The sequence below is a fragment of the Loxodonta africana genome, chromosome 24 (genome assembly GCF_030014295.1).
Source record: "Loxodonta africana isolate mLoxAfr1 chromosome 24, mLoxAfr1.hap2, whole genome shotgun sequence".
In the NCBI taxonomy this organism is placed as follows: Eukaryota; Metazoa; Chordata; class Mammalia; order Proboscidea; family Elephantidae; genus Loxodonta; species Loxodonta africana.
Window position 1 is genome coordinate 38,183,055 of NC_087365.1, and position 20,353 is coordinate 38,203,407.

The 20,353-nt window shown below is 43.0% G+C and overlaps 1 protein-coding gene and 1 long non-coding RNA gene across 2 annotated transcripts in view; one reads left to right on the top strand and one right to left on the bottom strand.

The window, feature by feature from the left end:
- Positions 1-29: 29 nt before the first annotated feature.
- Positions 30-3,071, bottom strand: LOC111751129 (uncharacterized). The gene is made up of 2 exons (XR_002786208.2): positions 2,664-3,071; positions 30-530 (listed from the first exon to the last, which is right to left on the bottom strand). It is a non-coding gene; the product is annotated as an uncharacterized LOC111751129 (long non-coding RNA).
- Positions 3,072-3,089: 18 nt separating this feature from the next.
- DHX35 (DEAH-box helicase 35) overlaps positions 3,090-20,353 on the top strand; it is a 92,936-nt gene continuing 75,672 nt past the window's right edge. The window contains exons 1-3 of the mRNA XM_010591682.3: positions 3,090-3,219; positions 10,123-10,256; positions 12,734-12,826. Of these exons, the coding sequence (XP_010589984.2) occupies positions 3,180-3,219; positions 10,123-10,256; positions 12,734-12,826 (267 nt within the window). The 5' untranslated portion in view covers positions 3,090-3,179. The remainder of the gene's footprint in view (positions 3,220-10,122; positions 10,257-12,733; positions 12,827-20,353) is intronic.

The window sequence follows — 20,353 nt, forward strand, 5'->3', positions numbered from 1 at the left end:
GTTCAATTTGTTGAAAGAAAGGCATGATCTAAGTGATTACAAGGATTTATAGAGTTGAAAGGGATTTAAAAGATGATATGATCTAATTCTCTGTAAGATTCTTATTTTTAGGCCATGTTTTTTCCCTGATTACAAAAATAAGGTATATTTACTGTGGAGATTTTGGAAAGTCATCCCATTTTTAATTCTTGAATGCTTCTGCTAACCAGTCATTTTGCTTCTACTTGAGCCCTTCCAGAAATGGGGTCTTCATTACCAGTCCTAGGAGTCTTTTCCACCTTCGGGCAGCTCGAATTTACAGTGTCTTGTATTCAGCCGAACTGTCTTCTCCTTGCACATGATAATCATTTTGGGTTGGCATTAGCACCTGTAATGTCTCTGTGGTCAGTAAAACTTAGATCCTGGAGAAGTCTGGTGCCCATGTTTGAGCAAAGGTTTGTGGTGTGGTCTTTCTAGTCTGCTTGAAGTATGCCATTACTTTCTAGGTCCCTGAGGACTTACATGCTATTTCACATCGTTTTGTTGTTTACCTAGAAAATAATAAATGCTACTATTAGCGAACAGGGCTTTGAACCGATTTATTCAGTTTTGAACCCCTGCTGAGAATTTGCATTTCCATCCCAGATATACTGAATCAGAATCTGTATTTTAACAATATCCCCAGGTGGTTCTTCTGTATAATGAATTTGTAGAACTACTGCTCTACTAGTGGTTCTCAGAATTGGTCCCTAACCAGCATCATTAGCATCGCCTGGGAACTTGTTAGAAATGCAAATTAATTCAGGCGGCTAACAGACAAATGAGGAAATGTTCAAGATCATTAGCCATTAGAGAAATGTAAATCAAAACAATGAGATACCATCTCACCCCCAACAATATTGGCACTAATAAAAAAAACAGAAAATAATAAATGTTAGAGAGGTTTCGGAGAATTGGAACTCTTAGGCACTGCTGGTGGGAATGTAAAATGGTACAACCGCTATGGAAAACAGTATGTCACCTCCTTAAAAAACTAGAAATAGGAGTAACATACAACTCAGCAATCCCACTCCCAGGGATATATCCTAGAGAAAAAAGAGTGGTCACACGAGTAGACGTATGCACACCCATGTTCACTGCAGCATCATTCACAATGGCAAAAATATGGAAATAACCTGAGTGCCCAACAACAGATGAATGGAATATACAAAACAATAAACAACAATGATGAATCCACAAAACATCTCATAACATGGATGGATCTGGAGGGCATTATGCTGAGTGAAATAAGTCAATCACAAAAGGACAAATATTGTATGAGACCACTATTATAAAAACTCAAGAAAAGGTTTACACACAGAAAAAAAACTTTGATCGTTACGAAAGAGGGGGAAGGATGGGGAGGGGAATCACTAATTAGATAGTAGATAAGTGTCAACTTTGGTGAAGTCAGCACAATTTGACCAAGACAAAGTCACAGAAGCTTCCTAGACACATCTGAACACCTTGAGGGACGAAGTTGTGTGGCTGAGGGCTGGGGATTATGGTCCCAGGAGACATCTAGGTCAATTGGCATAAAACCAAAAAACCAAACCAGTTGCTGTCAAGTTGATTCCGACTCATAGCAACCCCATAGGACAGAGTAGCTAGTTCATATCTTTATTTTTTAAAAATGTTCCACATCTTTTATAAGTAGCGTCTGGGGTCTTAAAGGCTTGCGAAAGGCCATCTAAGATGCATCTATTGGTCCCATCCGGGCTGGAACAAAGCAGAATGAAGAAAATCAAAGACACAAAGGAAAATAGGAGCCCAAAGGACTAATGGACCACATGAACCATAACCTGCAAGAGTCAGAGCCCAGAACTAGATGGTACCTGGCTAACACCACCGGAAGCTCTGACAGGGATTACAACAGAAAGTCCTGGACAGAACAGGAGAAAAATGTAGATCAAAATTCAAATTCACCAAGAAAAAAAGATCAGACTTACTGGTCTGACAGAGACTAGATGAGCCCCCCCCCAATACTATTCCCCAACCCTGCAAACTCAGAACTGAAGCCACTGCCAAAGCGCACTGTTCAGGCAAAGATTAGACAGGCCTATAAAACAAATGGTTTAACACATGTGAGGAATGTGCTTCTCAGTTCAATCAAGTGTAGAAGACCAAATGGACAACTCCTACCCAGAGGCAAGACAAGAAGGGACAGGAAAACTGACGGGAACCTGGCTGGAGAAGGGGAGAGTGCAGACAAACTGCAGAGATTGCGACCAAGGTCACAAAACAATTTATGTATAAATTTTTGAATGAGAAACTAATTTGTGCCGTAAACTTTTACCTAAAACACAATAAAATTAAAATACACAAATAAAAAAGGAAGTGCAAATTCTCAGCAGGAGTTCGACCAAGGAAGGAACCGGTTTGAAGCCCTGTTACCTAACATTTACACATTCACTCTTCACCCGCCCCTCCTTGGACTGAAGCTCCGAGAGGGAAAATGCTGAAGCCACAGGACCTGGGCGCACAGTGCGCCTCCAATATTTACTGAACGAACGAGCAAACCCGTGAGGTAGTTACGATTATTGTTTTCCAATGTGAAGAGGAGACCAAAAGAAGTGGCAAACGGACAGTTTGTAGCATAATCATAATTTAGTAGTCAATCCGGGAAGCACTGCTTCAGCGCTCACATCGTGCAAAGTGCCCCGCTGGCGGCGGCGAGACCCTCGTGCCAGCGGTCCTTTCCCAAAGCCTTCCCTTCTGCAGGGAGGTGTGCGGGTGCCATCCAGGTCACGCCAAGCTCCTAGTAAAGCCACTGGGAATCCTGATCCACCAGGCTAAAGAAGAATGCAGACGAGCGCGCTTCTGCCTCCAGCATGGCGGGCTGAGTCACGTGGACCCGGGGAGCGGGGCAGGAAACCTTGCCGGCGACGTGCCGTTTGTCACACCGGGAGAAGAGCGGCTGGAGGGAGTGGCAGCAGCCAATATACTCATTCTATCGGTTACGGTGGATTGAACGAGCGTGGCTAGGACGCCACAACTGGTTCCTGCTCACGTGGCTCAGAGGGGCGGTGCCCACGGGGGCGTGGCCGCAACACGACTGGTGCTGCCAGAGCAGAGGCTCCTCGCCGGCCACGCCCCCCGGCCTCCCGGGGCCGCGAGCGCGCCGGAGGGGTGGAGCCTTCCTCGTGACCCTTCACCCCAGCATGGCTGCGCACGTGGGACCAGTGAAGTTCTGGCGACCCGGTAAGGCCCTTGGCGGAACCTGGGCAAGTGGGACAGCCTGACTTGGGTCTTGGCCCTGCGGCCGGCGCCCTGGGCCAGCGGATCTGCCTGCAGGCCTGACCTCGGTGGACTGGGCAGCGCTGCTTCTCTGCTGGTGGACTCTCCCCGAGGCTCAGGCTCGCCAGTGGTCCCCAAGCGATTCGGGGGTCCATTCCCAGCCCGGGCAGAAGCTCTCTGTGTGACCTTGTTCGAGTCTCTTAGCCTCCCCAGGCCTCGTTTTCCTTATTGATGCCAGTACTGCCCACCTCGCGAGATGGGGTTTAGCTTTGTGCATGCGAAAGCGCCAACGCGTGTCCTCTTACCGCCCTGGGGCTACTTTGCAGCCCGGCAGGCGGTGCTGCTCAGGCTTAGGCGCTCAAGCTATGGACTCAGACTACCTGGGTTCGAATTTTCGGCTCTGCCTTTTACTAGCAGAGTGATCTTGGACAAGTCACTTAACTCCCTGAGTCTTAGCCTCCTCACCCCGAGTACCTACCAAAAAATGAAAAAAACAAAAACCAAACCCGCTGGAGTGGAGTCCGACTCGGAGCGACACTATAGGACAGTAGAACTGCCCCATAGGGTTTCCAAGGCTGTAAATCTTCAGGGAAGCAAGCTGCCACATCTTTCTCCCAGAGAGCACCTGGTGCCAACCGCTGACCATTCGGTTAGCAGCCGGGCGCTTAATCACTGCACCACCAGTGCTCCTCCAGAAATACCCACCTTGATATTGACAGCCACCCGCCTCCTCTCTTGTAGGCTAACACAAATCTCAGTCACAAACCCTGTGGCTTGTTTTGGCATTTATTCATTAATCAGATTTGTCCCAAAGATGTACATTCCAAACCCTGCTAGATACATTATTTCCTTCCCTCCCACCAGTTTCTTGTGAAAAACAAAAGTTATCTTAACAATTACTAGCATGCTTTTTCCTACCACCTACTCTTCTACAGGCCTTGATGTACAAAGTATATTGTAGCAAAAATGAAATGATACAAAGCAGGTAATGTAAGGAAGGCTTTTAAAGGGCATTTCAGAGTGGTTTCCTGAAATTCTGACCATGTGTGTATGTGATATGAGAGAGAAACCCAAGCAAGGGATGTACTTAATCTTTTTTAAAAACCTGTAGTTTTTCACTTAATGACAATTTTATGGTTCAGCATTTCAGGGCATCAACAATTACTTATCCTGAATTTTATTTGCAGCCCAAACTAAGATCCCACTAAGTAATGGGAAAATACTTTCATGGTTGCAATAGTAGATTAAAGTGTTAAGTATACTAAAAGGCTGAATAAATTGTTAAAAAGCTGACCAGAGTGCTATTTTGGTTAAAGAATATGGGATTACTGAAAAGAGTTGTATTCCATTCATTAATTCATTCATTGAGTGCGTGCTTATTGAACACCTCACCCTTGGGTCATGAAGCAGATATAGATGGCGTAGCTCTGCTTGCAAGATGCTCTCTGAGCTGTAATACAAAGTTGTATGTGTGTTAGAAGAGATTTTAAAATGACGTAGAATAAGGTAATGAATGATAACGAAGATAAACTCTAGGTGCCCATCCTGACTGCCACTTACAACTTGGTGGCCTTGGCTAAGTCACTTAAGTGCTCAAAGCCTGTAACCCATTTGTATGTTGGGTGTTAATACTTACCTGAAGGATTGTTAGAAGAAATTGATTTGATGGCAGTGGGTTTGGTTTTTGAGTTTAATATGTGTGAGGGAGCAGTAGTGGTTTAGTGGTAGAATTCTTACCTTCCATGCGGGAGACCTGGGTTCAGTTCTTTGCCAGTGCTCCTCAGGCACAGCCACCAGCCATCTGTCAGTGGAGGCTCGTATGTTGCTGTGATGCTGAACAGGTTTCAGTGGAGCTTCTAGACTAAGGCAGACTAGGAAGAAAGGCCTAGTGATCTAAAAAACCAGCCATTGAAAATTTATGAATTACAGTGGTATAATCCAATTGTACATGGGGTCGCCATTAGTTGGGGGCAGACTCAACAGCAGCTAACAACAATAACAACAATACATGTGAGGCTCTTAGCATTAGGTATGTGTTAGCTATTACGATTATATGGACACATAGAAGAGGGAGGGAAGGATTGAATATGGGTAACAATTACGTCATAAAGGTGGTGATATTTTTGAGGTGAACATTGAAGCATGGATAAGGTTTTGTTAGGTGGAGAGGTGGGGGAATGGAGTTCTAGTCAAAGAGTGCAGCATGAACTTATCCGTGGAAATGGGATGAATGCCTGAACAATGTCCCCTAAAACCCAGATAATTGAGTAGTCTGATGGTATCAGGTGATAGGGTGTATTTTGGGGCATATCAGGAGATGAAGCTAGAAAAGTAGGTAGGGACTCAGTTGTGAAAGGTCTCCATGGCAAGTTACGGGTTTGGACTTCATTGTTTTTAAGCAGGGGAATGACACAATTAGGTTTATTTTAGAAAGGTAACTCTGGCAGTGGTGTGGAGAAAGGGTGGGGGAGGAAGTTAGAAGAGCCTTTAAGAGAGAATACTACTAAATTGAGGAGACATTGAAAGCATCAGTTCTTGCCAGGAACAGAGAAAAATCTGTAAAAACCCATTGTCTTCAAGTCAATTCCGACTCATAGCGATCCTGTAGGACAGAGTAGCACTGCCCCATAGGGTTTCCAAGTAGTGGTTAGTAGATTTGAACTGATGACCTTTTGGTTAGCAGCTGAGCTCTTAACTACTGTGCCACCAGGGCTCTGGGAACAGAAAGGAGGGGACTTACTGGGGAGACATTTTGGAGGCAGATGTGGGAGAAGGTAAAGTTAGGAGTGACCAAGAATCTGGGTTAGGTGACTGTCGAGGTAAGCGGTTCTCAGATTTTTCTGTGTAGACAAATCACCTGGGAAGCTATCCCTGATGTCAAGTCTCACCCTGTACCAATTAAATCAAGTCTAGAGGCTGGGAGCCAGGCATCAGTATTTTTTAAAAATCCCTGGGTGATTCCAGCGTGCGTCGAAGTTTGGGAATCAGGGTCCAGATAAACTGAGATGGAAATAGATTCAGTATACACTTATTGGATCATTACTTTGTACTAGTTGCTTTCATGTACATCATGTTATTAAACAGTCACAATATCCCTGTGACAGAGCTGTTACTTCCATTTTACAGATGAGGACACCGAAGTTCAAGATACAAAATAGGATGTGGGAGTTGCAGGGTGAAGGTCTGGGATGTGGTTGAGCTGGAGATAAGGCTGGATGTTGGAATCATGAACATATCCCGTGGGCCAAGGGTCACAGACTCAGATTAATACAGAGGTCTTTCAGACCGTCTGAGTGAAGCTATGAGTGGAGTAATAGGGAGTAGTGGGGACTGTGGCAAATTGAGTGCATACCATGGAAAGACATGTACAGCATAGATATACACTGGAGTGTGCATATGCTATCAAAGCTGTACTGAGTTCCATGTAATTGTTCTCATGGACTCAGTGTTGCTGGATTTTTTTTTTTAAGCCTAATATCTAGATACGAATGGGAAATTTTATGTGTTGTTTTAAATGAACTAACTTAAACATTTTAGCAATAGCGTATCTGGGAACCTTGAGCTACTAGCTTGTGACCTCTACTTTAGGAGTGTGATATAAGAGCCTTTTATGAGTTGTCTGAGATCTTTCCAGGAAAAAGTTTTACTTATTTTATTAGTATAAGTGGATTGGAAGGGCCTGGCCATTTTCGTTCAATCATTCAATAAATGTATATTGATTGATGACCATGTGCCTGGCAAATACTTTTTAACAATAGCTTTGGAGCGTTTTTGACTTGACCCACACTAAGGAGTGTTGTGATCCAGCACACATACACAACTGAAAAAAAACGGTGTACAGAAACAACATTGCTTTCAGGGATGCACTCTAATACTTTCTAGTTCATTGTTCAGAAGTGCTGGTCATGACCCACTACATGAGTTTCACAACCCACTAATAGGCTCCCACTCACATTCTTGAAAAATTGACTTAGAGTGGATCCTGGGTTGGAATGCTGTTATCAGCCTTGTTTAATAGATAGAGAAACAATGGTGGTTATGGCTTGCAGAATTTACAAAATTGTTAATCCCTGAAGCACAGGGTATGCTCCTGGGGAATAACCACCACAAGCAGCCAGAGTGAGCTGTGGGTGTACATGGAGGGAGAACCGGTTTGGCTGGGTGAAGTCTTTTGTAAGGAGGAGACGGGTTCTGTATTGATCTGACTGACAGCAGCTGTTCTTGTAAAAGATCCCATAACAGGATCCAGTGAGGTGGACATGGCTGTAGGTCAGAGACAAGGGAGGAATGGGGTAGTGAAGAAGACCCACGGGTGAATTCAACCGTGGTGTGGGAGGAAGTAGAGACCTTGGAGAAGCAGTGTCAAGATATCCCAGACATGATGGAAAAGCCATGGGAATTCAGGATAAAACTACAACAGATGAGGATAGGGTATTCTTTGCCATAGTTTCGTCAGATAAAGATGACAGAGTTATTGAGATGTAGCAATAATAAGGGCACAAAGGAAAGGAAACGGGCTTCTTTGAGCACAGGTTGTGTTCTAGGTCCTGTTCTATCTTTTATCTTGTTGAAACAAAGGTCAGCATTTTGGCAAAAGCAACAGAGCAGTGCCCCACTTACCTGATTTTTGGCAATCCTGGACTTCTGGAACACAACTATGTTCCTGGAAATAAACGGAAAAGGGGTCAGACATCTAAAGCAGGGATTCTAAACGTAGCTTCAGGGAGACTATGGACCCAGCATTTTATATTCTGGTATATTTTTCAGGAAGGGAGTTCATAGCCTTTATCATATTGGTGAAGAGGTCTGGGATTCTAAAAATGTCAAAAGAATCACAGGGCTAAATGTTCCTGTCAGAAAGCCCCTGTACTTTCTCATAGCACCACAGAATCTGAGTTAGGAAGTCCTGGGAGGTCATGTTGTTGTTATGTGCTGTCGAGTCTTTTCCAACTCATAGTAACCCTGTGTATAACGGAATGAAACACTGCCTGGTCCTGCACCATCCTCACAATCGTTGCTGTATTTGAGCCCATTGTTGCAGCCGCTGTGTCAGTCCATCTCCCTGAGGATGCCATGCCATCTTTTTCACTGACCCTCTGCTTTACCAAGCATATGGTCCTTCTTCAGGGGCTGGTGCCTCCTGATAACATGTCCAAAGTATGTGAGACGTAATCTCACCATCCTTGCTTCTAAGGAGCATTCTGGCTGTACTTTTTCCAATACAGAGTTGTTCATTCTTCTGGCAGTCCATGGTATAACAACACCAGCACCACTGATAGGAGGCGTGCAGTACATATTTGAACTTCCAGGGAGGGTTCTTATTAACTCCCAAGGCAGTACTAAGTGGCTCTGACTTTTAGAAGTGTCTTCTATTACGTTGAGCTGAGTTGAATCCTGGATCCTTTGTCATTTACTTGTTACTCCTAGCTCTGACGTAGGGCTGCACACACGAATTGGCATGAAAAAGTGAGGGAAGCTGATCATAAAATAGAACCCGTGTTTTTTCTAAGGCTTTTTTTTTTTTCAGGCTAAAAATCCATGGTGTCTTTAATAGTTTTTATGACGGGATATTGGCTTCCTGATTCTTCGCCATCCTGAGTACCAGTTTGACATTTTCCTTACCAAGAGCCGTGGTGCATATCTGTTGTTACTGTGCTCACCGTAGTGGTTTCTGGGAACAGCACTTCCTGTCCAGCTGTTCCAACTGTGGTTCATGTGGGGGGTGCCATTCAGGGCATCCCACACCACTGGCCATGGCCGATTGAGTTGGGGTGGGTACTGGAACGTAAGCTGTGGGGAACGTCAGTCCTTGATCATCCTATAAAAGAGCCTCCTCCTTGAACCCACAAAACATGCACACAGAACTCCTGGGCCCCCCCTTACCTGTCTTTATTTTTCTCCATAACACTTGTTGCCACTTCATGCACTAAATCATGTTATATTGGGAGGAAGAATGAAAGAAGCCAGTGAGCTCAATGAGGGTAGGGCCCTGGTCTGCATCGCTCACTGTATCTCCAGCACTTAGAGCAGCACCTGGCGCAGAGTAGGCCCCAGTCAGTACTTGTTGGATGAGTGAATGAATGATTGGTGGAGGAGTTGTGAGCTTGAGCCCTGGCACTGCCAGCAGCTCTGTTTCCAGCTCCTGTTGAAAAAGTCAGCCCAAGGGACTGAAGGGAACTTGTCGAGAGGTGCAAAGATGAGAGATGGAGAAAGCTGTGGCAGCCTTTGAGTCCCTAGTTCCTGTTGTTCCTGAGCCTTGCTGCTGCCATAGAATAACAGGATTCACCCTTTTGCCTCAGCTAATTCTCATCGGGTTTCTGTCACTTCTACTAAGAGTTCAGTAATAATATCAGTTTGGAGCCCAGAACTAAAATCACTGTACTCTGTAACGTAAGGAGCCCTGGTAGCCCAACGGTTAAGTGCTCGACTGCTAATCTAAAGGTTGGAGGTTTGAACCCACCCAATGGCTCCTTGGGAGAAAGACCTGATGATCTGTTCCTGTAAAAGATTACAGCCTAGAAAATCCTATGGGGCAGTTCTCCTTTGTCACATGGGGTTGCTATGAGTTGAAAATTGACTTAACAGTACCCAACAACAAAAACACTGTAATACACAGATGTGGGTGGCCAATTTGGAGCCTGGTGGGACTGCCATTTCCTTTGCTCTCAATGCTAGTGAAGCTTTTATGGAAGATTTTTGGTGTTCTGATAAATACTCTTCTAGATGCTTCCTTGAATTTAAGGTATAATACCTTTTAGTAGTTGGAAATAAAATACTTCGCTCCCATCGTGTATTTTAAAATTTGTAATTCTTTCACATTTTTGTGTTTACTGCATCAGAGAATCTGAAATAACATTTCTGCTACAGGTACAGAGGGGCCAGGTGTCAGCATCTCTGAAGAGAGACAAAGTCTAGCGGAAAACTCTGGGACTACCGTTGTTTACAATCCTTATGCTGCCCTTTCTATAGAGCAGCAGAGGCAGAAGCTACCGGTTTTCAAGGTATGTTGGATAAGCATGTTCAGTCCATGGGCCTGATGGTGTCTGTAACAACTTTTGGCATCCAAGGAGTAGTGCTCTCTTAACTCTTAATGATTCTTTACAACACAGTGAACTTGGAGATACACTTGTTCTCGACCGGTTAGGTCTTATTGAAAAAGTGGAAAGAATGGAATGCCATTCTTTCTCCCCCTCATTGCTTTCAGTTATGGACAATCCCACATATTCAGAAAAAGTAGAGAAACAGCACAGTGAACTTCTGTGCAGCCATCTTCAACAAATTACCAACGTATGGCCATTCTGTCTTTCTTTTTAGAGGCACAGTTCTTTAAACAAGATTCATTGGGAATAGGAGGTTGTTTCAGTCGAAGGGGGAGTTAGAAGTACCTCTGCCTCTCGCTCAGGCGGTGGCAGGATTTTGGTGTGGTTACTACACGTGCACATCCAGACAGGTGATTTCTGAGTCCTCGGGTCGTGGATGCATGCGCAACTCACAGGAGACCTAAGTGTAAACTAGAACTCAGAATATGTCTCTGTGCAGTGAGCGGTACTTCTCCAGTACACGCTCCTGTGTTCATTGATTGATACGCTTTCTCCCTGTTGGCAAGTTCACCAGGGAAGCCCAAGTGTAATCAGGAAACATGCTGAGAGCCAAAGGTGGTTTAGTTCTCCCTGGAAGATATTTATTTCGTACAGCCCTTAATGAAGGATGATGAACTTCCCTACCTCAATGGGTGCTTCTGGAGTGACCCCCAGTAGGTATGGCCACAAACACCCGAGTCTCTCTCTCTCTCAGATGGTGTTGGGTGTGAAAGTTACCAACTTCTTACACTTAGGAAGTCCCTTTGCCTAGACTATCCTGATAATCCCTCTTAATAGGTATGTTCTTTTTCTAAGCAGGTAAGAAACAGCAGCCTTCTTCATTTAACCAGATCACTTAGACATTTTGGTCACTCATGTACTGACAGTCTCTGGGTTTCTTCCTCAAATGACTAATCTCATCCATTATGTGTGAACATTGCTGGTTTGGTCCTCAGAAGATAAGATTATAGGTTCCTTGTTGTTTCCTCACCACTGAAGTGTGCAGTCTGAGCCACAGTGAGGTGTCTGGACCCGGGAGCTAGATTTCAGGGTTCACAGCCAAGTTTCACCACTTGCGTGCTGTGTGGCCTTGCTTTACCACTCTGAGCGTCAGCTTCCTTATGTGTAGAATGGGGCAAATAGTAGTTATCTGCCTCATAGGATTGTTGTGAAGACCAGTGAGATAATCCATGTAGAGCTTTTAGCAAGATGCCTGACGTGTAGTAAACTCTCAGGCTCAGGGATAATTATTGTTTACTGAGTAACTTTTGGCCTTTTCTTGACTGTTCTTTATCTTCCAACTGTACTTGTATGATAAAATAAATGAAATGATAACAAATATATATTAAAAAAAAGGGAAATAAGAATTAAAAATATGTTGATGAAATTAAAATGATAAGAAAGGTCCGTGGGTGGCACAAATGGATTGTGATTGGCTGCTAACCTACAAGTTGGCAGTATGAACTCACCCAGCAGCTCTGTGGAAAAAAGGCCAGGCAAACTGGTAAGTTGTATTTCGTAATTGATTTAACCAGTCCCTTGTTGATGAACATTTAGGCTGTCTCACTCTTTTACCTTTATAAAGAGTGCCACAATGAATATGCTTGTATATAAATCCTTCTGTATGTGTATTAGTGTTTGTAGCATAACTTCTTACAAGTGAAAGCCTTGAATCAAAGAGTGTGTGCGAGGACTAATGGACTGCAACTACCACGGCCTCTACCACACTGAGTCCAGTACAACTAGATGGTGCCTGGCTACCACCACTGACTGCTCTGACAGGGATCACAATAGAGGGTTCTGGACAGAGCTGGAGAAAAACGTAGAACAAAATCCTAACTCACAAAAAAAGACCAGGCTTACTGGCCTGACAGAGACTGGAGAAACCCTGAGAGTATGGCCCTGGACACCCTTAGAGTTCAGTAAATGAAGTCAGTCCTGAGGTTCACCCTTCAGCCAAAGATTGGACAGGGCCATAAAACAAAGTGAGACTAAAGGGGCACACCAGCCCAGGGGGAAGGACTAGAAGGCAGGAGGGGACAGGAAAGTTGGTAATAGGGAACCCAAGGTTGAGAAGGGAGAGTGTTGACATGTCATGGGGTTGTTAACCAATGTTATAAAACAATATGTGTACTAACCGTTTAATAAGAAGCTAGTTTGTTCTGTAAACCTTCATCTAAAGTTCAATTTAAAAAAAAAAAAAGAGTTGTGCATTATACATTTTGATAGCTATCACACTCGCTTACACTGACATCAGTGATGCCTGAGAGTCAGAAACACACTTTGATGGTCCTTTTTAAAGTTTACTTTCCTTTGACAAATAGCTCATTTCACAATGTGTAAGTATCTTTGTTTATGTCTCTTGAGACAATGTGTGGTTATTTAATTTTCTTTTTCAGCTTAGGAATCATATATTATACTTGATAGAAAACTATCAGACGGTGGTGATTGTTGGAGAAACAGGATGTGGGAAAAGCACGCAGATCCCACAAGTGAGTACATATTTTATTTGCGTTTTTACACTTTTTTTTTTTTGGAAGGATTTTTAACTTTGAGAACTCTCTTTATTATCACTTGCATCTGTAAGGTCTTTTTTCAATGAGGAAATAATTCACCCCAACTAGATTTTTTTATTAAATTTTGAGGCTTTTAATTTCTTTGATGATACCAAAGTAACAGTTGTCCTTAATTTATTATCATTCCAAAATAATAATTGAATAGCTATTCTCTGAAAGGAGCCATGGGGACCCATTCAGAGATGTGTAAGATGTGGTTTCTGTTCTTAAATAACTACAGTTGAAGAGGTGGCATCAAAGGAACACGGCTAGACTTGTAAATAAATAAATACATGACTCTTACAGAATTACTCAGTGCTGTGGAAGAAACTCTTACCAGGAAAAATCATATTTGGTAGAGGCAGGAGTTGAAAAGGGCCTCATAAAGGAAATGGGATTTGAAATAGGCCTTGAGTGATGAGTGGGAGCTGGTTGGGAAGATTTTCCAGTCCAGTGAATATTGTGGTTAGAGATATTGGGGTGGAGAAGTGTTCAGAGCTACTGGGTATTAAGACTGGAAAGGTAGGTTAAAGCTAGAGTGTGTCATACGAGCCTCGGCTGCAACTGGGAAGAGTGATACGTGAACAGGATGAGTGTTGTTGCAGGCTTTTCTTTTTTTAAATTTTATTGTGGTAAAATATGTATAACAAAAAATTTGCCATTTTAACCATCTTTTTTAAATGTAGTTTTTTAATGAAAGTAAGTATGTAGGAAAGTGCATAAATCATATGTGTTCAGCTTGATAAATTTTTACAAGTGAATACAGTTGTGTCATCAACACCCAGATCAAGACACAGAACATTACCGGAACCCCAGAGCCCTCTCGTGCCCGCTTCTGGTCTCTGACTGGCCCCCACCTCCCCACATGAGTAACTACTGTTCTGACTTCTAACACTGTGGATTAATTTTGCCTATTTTTGAACTTTGTATAAATGGAACAATTCAGCTTCTTTTGCCCAACATTATGTTTGTGAAATTCTTCCCTGTTGTTGAGTTGCAGTTTGTTCTTTCTTTCTATAGCAGAGGTTGGCAAGTTATGGCCCATGAGCTAAATCCAGCCCACTGCCTGTTTTCGTAAATAAAGCTTTATTGGAACAGAGCCACACTCATTTGTTCATGTATTGCCCATAGGTGCTTTTATTTATTTCTTTTGTTGTTGAGACTATGCACAACAGAACATATGCCAATTCAGCTATTTCTACATGTACATTTCAGTGACATTGACATTGATTACATTCTGCAAGTGTAACCGTTCTCACCCTTCCTTTCCTGAACCATGGCTGGTTTTATGCTGCAGTGGCAGAGTTGGGTAGTTGCAACAGAGACCACGATACCCTCAAAGCCTAAAAATTTACTCTCTGTCCCTTTATAGAAGTTTGCTGACCTTGCTGTAGATTATTCCAGTGTGTGAGTATTCTACAGTTTATTTACCTTTCCTACTGTGGTTGATATTTGAGTTTCATTTTTAGTTATTATGAATAGTGCTGCTATAAACATTCTCGCGCTTGTCGTTGGTGAACATATGTACCCATTTCTGTTGGGCTATATCTAACAGTAGGATTGCTAGGTCATAGGTATGCATATGAGACAATGTTAGTAAATAAAGTCTAATAGTTTTTCAAAGTGGTATGTTCTTATGAGATTTCTGAGCAGGTAAACAACATGATGAGCTGAGCTTTAGGTAAATTTTTTTTATTCAGATGCAAGATGAAATAGAGACTGGAGGAGATAGGCCATAGAAGGCTACTGCAATAGTCTCCTTGGAAAGGATGGTGTGATAGGACCCTTGGCCAACGGATGATAGTGGGATAACCTGGGAGGGTTAGGAATGAGAGCGATTTTAGAGTTAGGGTCTGTAGAAATTGGAAACTGGATGGATATTTGTGATGAGAAAGGAGGAGGAATAAAGGTAGACACTGACTGACCAAGCCCTGCTGCCTTGGGGAATAGTGGTGCCATGAATTGAGACAGAAAAGTGAAGAGGGAATTGGTTATGGGAATTGGTCTGCTCTTAAGCAGACTTATTTTTTTCCTATGTCACTGATGGTCTTTGATGACATTATTAGCAGGAAAATTGGATTAGGGATCTGAAGGTTGGCAGAGGTTGGAGCTAGAGAAGTTGTGGACTTGGGGATTGTCAACATATTGATCATATGATGCCAGTATGTGTAGGAATGAGAAAGAACAGAACAAGTTGAGAAGAGAACCCAGAACAAAGCTTTGGGAGCATCAACATTCAGGAGTCAGGAGCAGAGAGGAAATAGAATGGCAGCCAGGGAGATGGCGGAGGAACCAGGAGATTGCACCCAAAAGAGGAGTGAGGTTTCAGGATAGGTGGGCAGATGACAGTGTCAGCCTACAGAGCCACCAGGGAACAGCAGATCTGATTCAGTCCCTGGGTTGTTCATCTTGGAGAGAGCAGTCCGGTGGGATGGAAGTGAGAGGAAGAGGAAGGGGGCAGTTCACAGTGAGTGGAGCAGTGGCAAGAGCCTGAGGAAGCAGAGACAGCCGCTCCTGAGCTTGATGAAAAGAAGGCGAATGGGGCTGGTAGCTTAAGGGGTTTTACGGTTAAGAGATTCTCAGGGAAAGGGGATGGAAATCTCCTCGGGTTTTGAAAATGTGGATGATGTATTATTGACTGCTGGTCTATACTCGCAGGCATGCCAACATCTCTGAGTAGTTCATGGTTCTCAATACTCGGCACACGTTTGAGTCACCTGGGGAGCTTCTGAAAGTACTGATGTCCACTTTCTACCTATTCCCTTACCCCAATTCTATTTAGGATGGGACTCAGATATAAGTGTTTTTAAAAAGTTCCCTGGATGGCTTAATGTGCAGTGCGGGGTAGAGAACTGCTGCTGTGTTGGACAGGAGTGACCCAGTGGAGAAAGAACAATTTCAAATACAGACAGCAGGTGAGATGGTGACCTGGAAGGAAAATGTACGTATAGGTGGGATCAAGAGCCCAGCAGGTTATGTGCTTCTTATAGAGACACAGAAGAAGGAACAGGTTAAATTACTGAGATGATCAGTTAGAGAGTGATAATAATACTGTAATAAAAAGTACTATACAAAACGTAGCATTTCCCTTCCAGGTCACCATCTCATCTGCTGTCTGTATGTGAAATTGTCCTTCTCCACTGGGTCACTCCTGTCCACCACAGCAGCAGTTCTCTACATAAAGCTCTAAGTATTTTACACGTATGAATCCATTTAATCCCCAGTGGCCCTGTCATGAAGGTACTATGATTTTCCTCACTTTATAAATGAGGACGTCGTAGAGAGTAGGGAAGTTGGAAAATATAGTTGTGGTTGTTAGTTGCTGTCGAGTTGATTCTAACCCATAGTGACTCCATGTGTGCAGAGTAGAACTGCTCCATAGGGTTTTCAAGGCTGTGACCTTTTGGAAACAGGTTGCCAGGCCTGTCTTCTGAGGCACCTCTGGGTGGGTTTGAACCACCAACCTTTCAGTTAGTAGTTGAGAGCTTGACTGTGCCACCCAGGGAAATATAGAGCAGAGGTAAAAGACAGGCCACGTGAGACTAGATAATTTAAGTTTGTTTTGGAATTCATCTGTAAGGTTATTTAGTCAGCTTAGGATAAGCTATACTGTGGTAACAACCAACCTGAAAATCTTAGTGGCTTAAAAGCACAAAGGTTTATTTCTTGCTCATTCTGTGTTGTCATGTTGGGTTGGCCTTGATGCCATTCTTTGTCATCACTCTGGCACCTAGGCTGAAGGTACAGTTCTTACCTGGGAGTTGTTGATTTTATGGTAGAGGGCAAAGAGAGATGGCCGAATCATGAGATGGCTCTTAATACTTCTGACTAGAAGTGGCACTTCCACTCACATTTCATTGGTCAAAGCAAGTTATGTGACCAGGCCTAATAGCGACAGGGTGGCCATGTATATATCCTTCCACAGGGAGGGGCAGCATCTATTGGGAACAATAATATAGTATATCACAATGATCTGGTCATTTCCCTTAGCAAGGCTGAGCTGCCAGGGAACAGAGAGGACCTGCTAAGGGCCTGGACCCAGGGAAAAAATGGCCTGAAAGAGAGAGAGTGGAGTAAGGTCTGAGGATCCAGGCTGGGTAATGTAGATGCAAACAAAGGTAATTAAAAATATGATTCATTTAAATATTTTTAATATTTATTTTTTGAATATATAATAGAGTCTCATGCTTCAGTATTCAAAGAGGACCAAAAGGATTTAAAGAGAAAGAGTTCCCTTCTGTCCTGTTTTTGGACCCTCAGTTCCTTTATGCAGATGCAACCAATGTCATCAGTTTCTTGGGTGGAGGTTTTTTATGCATATATAGGGAAGTGTGTGTATGTGTATATAGGGAAGTGTGTGTGTGCGTGTGTTCTCCCCCCGCTCCACCACCACCTTTTTAACACAAATGATAGCTTCTGTACACGCTTTGAGGCCCTAGTGGCACAGTGGTTAAGAGCTACGGCTGCTAACCAAAAGGGCAGCAGTTCGAATCCACCAGCTGCTCCTTGGAAACCCTATGGGGCAGTTTACTCTGCCCTTTAGGGTCTCTGGAAACCCTGGTGGCCTAGTGGTTAAGTGCTAGAGCTGCTAACCAAGAGGTCAGCAGCTCAAATCTGCCATGCGCTCCTTGGAAACTCTATGGGGCAGTTCTGCTCCGTGTTGTAGGGTCGCTATGAGTCGGAATCGACTAGGTGGCAGTGGGTTTGGTTTGGTTTGGGTTTATAGGGTCTCTATGAGTCAGAATTGACTCGATGGCAGCAGATTTGGTTTTTTGGTATACATGCTTTAATGCACTCTGCCTTATTTTTAGTTAACGTATCATTCTTTTCCAGTTGCATAGATTCTGGTGTATGTACATAATTTATTTTACCAATCCACAGTTGATGGACCTTTAGGTTGCTTCCAGTATTGCATTATCAGAAACAATGGTACAAGGAATTGAGTTGCGCATATATCATTTTGCACACACACGAGTATACTTACAGAATAATTTTGTAGTTTTATGGAGTTGCTTGTTCAATGGGCGTGTGCCTGTGAATTTAATTATTTCTAAGGAGCTGTATTTTATTTTAAGCACTTTTTAAAAAATAGGAAATAAATTCAGATGGTACAGGGTTCAGAGGAGCAAAGGAGTAAATGGTGGAACCTGAACCTCCTCAGCCTTGATGGAGAAAAGGACTGGATCATTGTGATAGGTTATAGTATGATTCCAAATATTCGCTACCCCTGCTGTGGAAGGCCTGCTCCCCTTTGTCCTAGCCACGCATTTCCCCTTCTCAGAGAGTCGTTGTCACAAACTTCTTTGAAGTTGTGAGCGGCCCAGGAAAATTGGAAAGGCTAAGACAGTGCTTACAGCAAAGACATGAAGCAGATTTTCCTCAACGAACTGTTTTTCTAGATTTATATAATATCTTTCCTTGGAAAAGCACAGTGTGCTAAAGCACCAAACACTTAACAATTTTGAATTTCCACACACTGTATGTAGAACCTACATTGCATACACACACACATATATATATATATTTTTCCTCAAACCACGGGCTATGAAAACAAGCTCTTCTTTACTGTAATTTTCTTTAGTTCTATTTTTGGTGGAGTTTTTCATAATTCCAATCTTTAACCAGAATACCAGATTTAATGCTCCATAAAGAAAGTCAGAGGAGCCCTGGTAGTGCAGTATTTAAGAGCTTGGCTGCTGACTGAAAGGTCAGCAGTTTGAACCCATTAGCTGCTCCATGGGAGAAAGATGTGGCAGACTGCTTCTGTAAAGATTTACAGCCTTGGAAATCCTGTAGGGCAATTGTACTCTGTCCTGCAGTGTCCCTATGAGTTGGAATCAACTTGACGGCAGTGGATAAAGAGAACGGAGAGGATCGAGATGGATTCAGCCCAGTGCCCTTCATGACGTCCACTGTCTCTTGACAACAGCATCATGCCTACTTTTGTGGTATCTTTAAATTTCCAGTACTCATCAGCATACAGTAGAAGTCTGAATCAGAGGTGTGTTGAGAAGACTAGCTTCTTAGACAGGTTGTTAATTTTCATGGGAATTGTTTTTCTTTTGTTAGTAGTACTACTAAGAGAATGACTGTGTGTGTGTGTGTGTGTGTGTGTTTTGATGGTAGACTGTCCTGGTTATGTGATGGGGCTATGGAGTCAGACTGCTGAGCTTGAATCCTGGCTCTTAGAATTTTATCTGTTTCCTTGGGCAAGTTATGTGACGTCTTTGTTTCTTCATGTATAAATTGTTGATGATGACGTTACCTTTCTTATAGGATTTGTTGTGAGGATCAAACAAGGTAATGCGTGCAAATCACTAGCACAGTTCCTGGCACTTAGTAAGGTACTCAATAACTGTTAGCTATTATTCTTATTGTTCTCTGTTTGCATTTGTGTTGATTAGGGTAGTTAGTAGTATTTTGTGTATTATTTAATATAAAAGAGAGAACCTTTACAGTTTTTATACCAAAAAAATCTACATTATCTAAAACATTTTGTTCCAGACTTGAAGTCAGATTTCCTAACTTTATTTTTAACTAATTTTAGACAGAGAAGTTGCTAAAATAATGGAGCTCCCTTATACGCCTCACACCACTTCCCCTAGTACAATACTCAAAAGCTGGACATTAACTTTGGTAAAATACTAGTAACTAAACTACGTAGAGCTCTTATTTAAGTTTTACCAATTTTCCCAGTAATGTTCTTTTTCTGTTGCAGGATCCAATCTGGAATCTTACATTACATTTAGTTGTCATATGTTCTTAATCTCTTCTAGTCTGAGAATTCTTAGCCTTTCTCTTTCGTAATCCTGACACTTTTGAAAAATAACCCGTTGCCATTGAGTTGATTCCAACTGATAGTGACACTATAGGACAGAGTAGAACGCCTTATAGGGCTCCCAAGGAGCGGCTGGTGGATTCGAACTGCCACCCATTTGGTTTGCAGCCAAGCTCCTAACTACCATTCCACCAGGGCTCCCTTTTGAAAAGTACTGAGTATTTATTTTGTAGAATGTCCCTCAATTTGGAATTATGTGATGTTTTCTCATGATTACCAACCAGCCAACCAACCAACCTGTTGAGTCAGTCCTAACTCGTGGAGACCCCCTGTGTGTCAGAGTAGAACTGTGCTCCATAGGGTTTTCAATGGTGGATTTTTTTGGAAGTAGCTCTCCAGGCCTTTCTTCTGAGATACCTCTGGGCGCCTTTGAACCACCAGCCTCACAGTTGGCAGCTGAGCACACTAACTGTTTGTACCATCCAGGAACTTCTTTCTTGCGATTAAAATGAGGTTATGCATTTTTTGGCAGGAATACCACAGAAATGATGTGTCCTTAGTGCATCATATCACGGGGTTTGGGATGCTGGTATGTCTTATCACCGGTGATGTTAGCCCTGATAACTTGGTTAAGGTGCCACCCCGTTAAACCCTTCTAGGCCTTCTCAGTGAGCAGACTTAGGGTG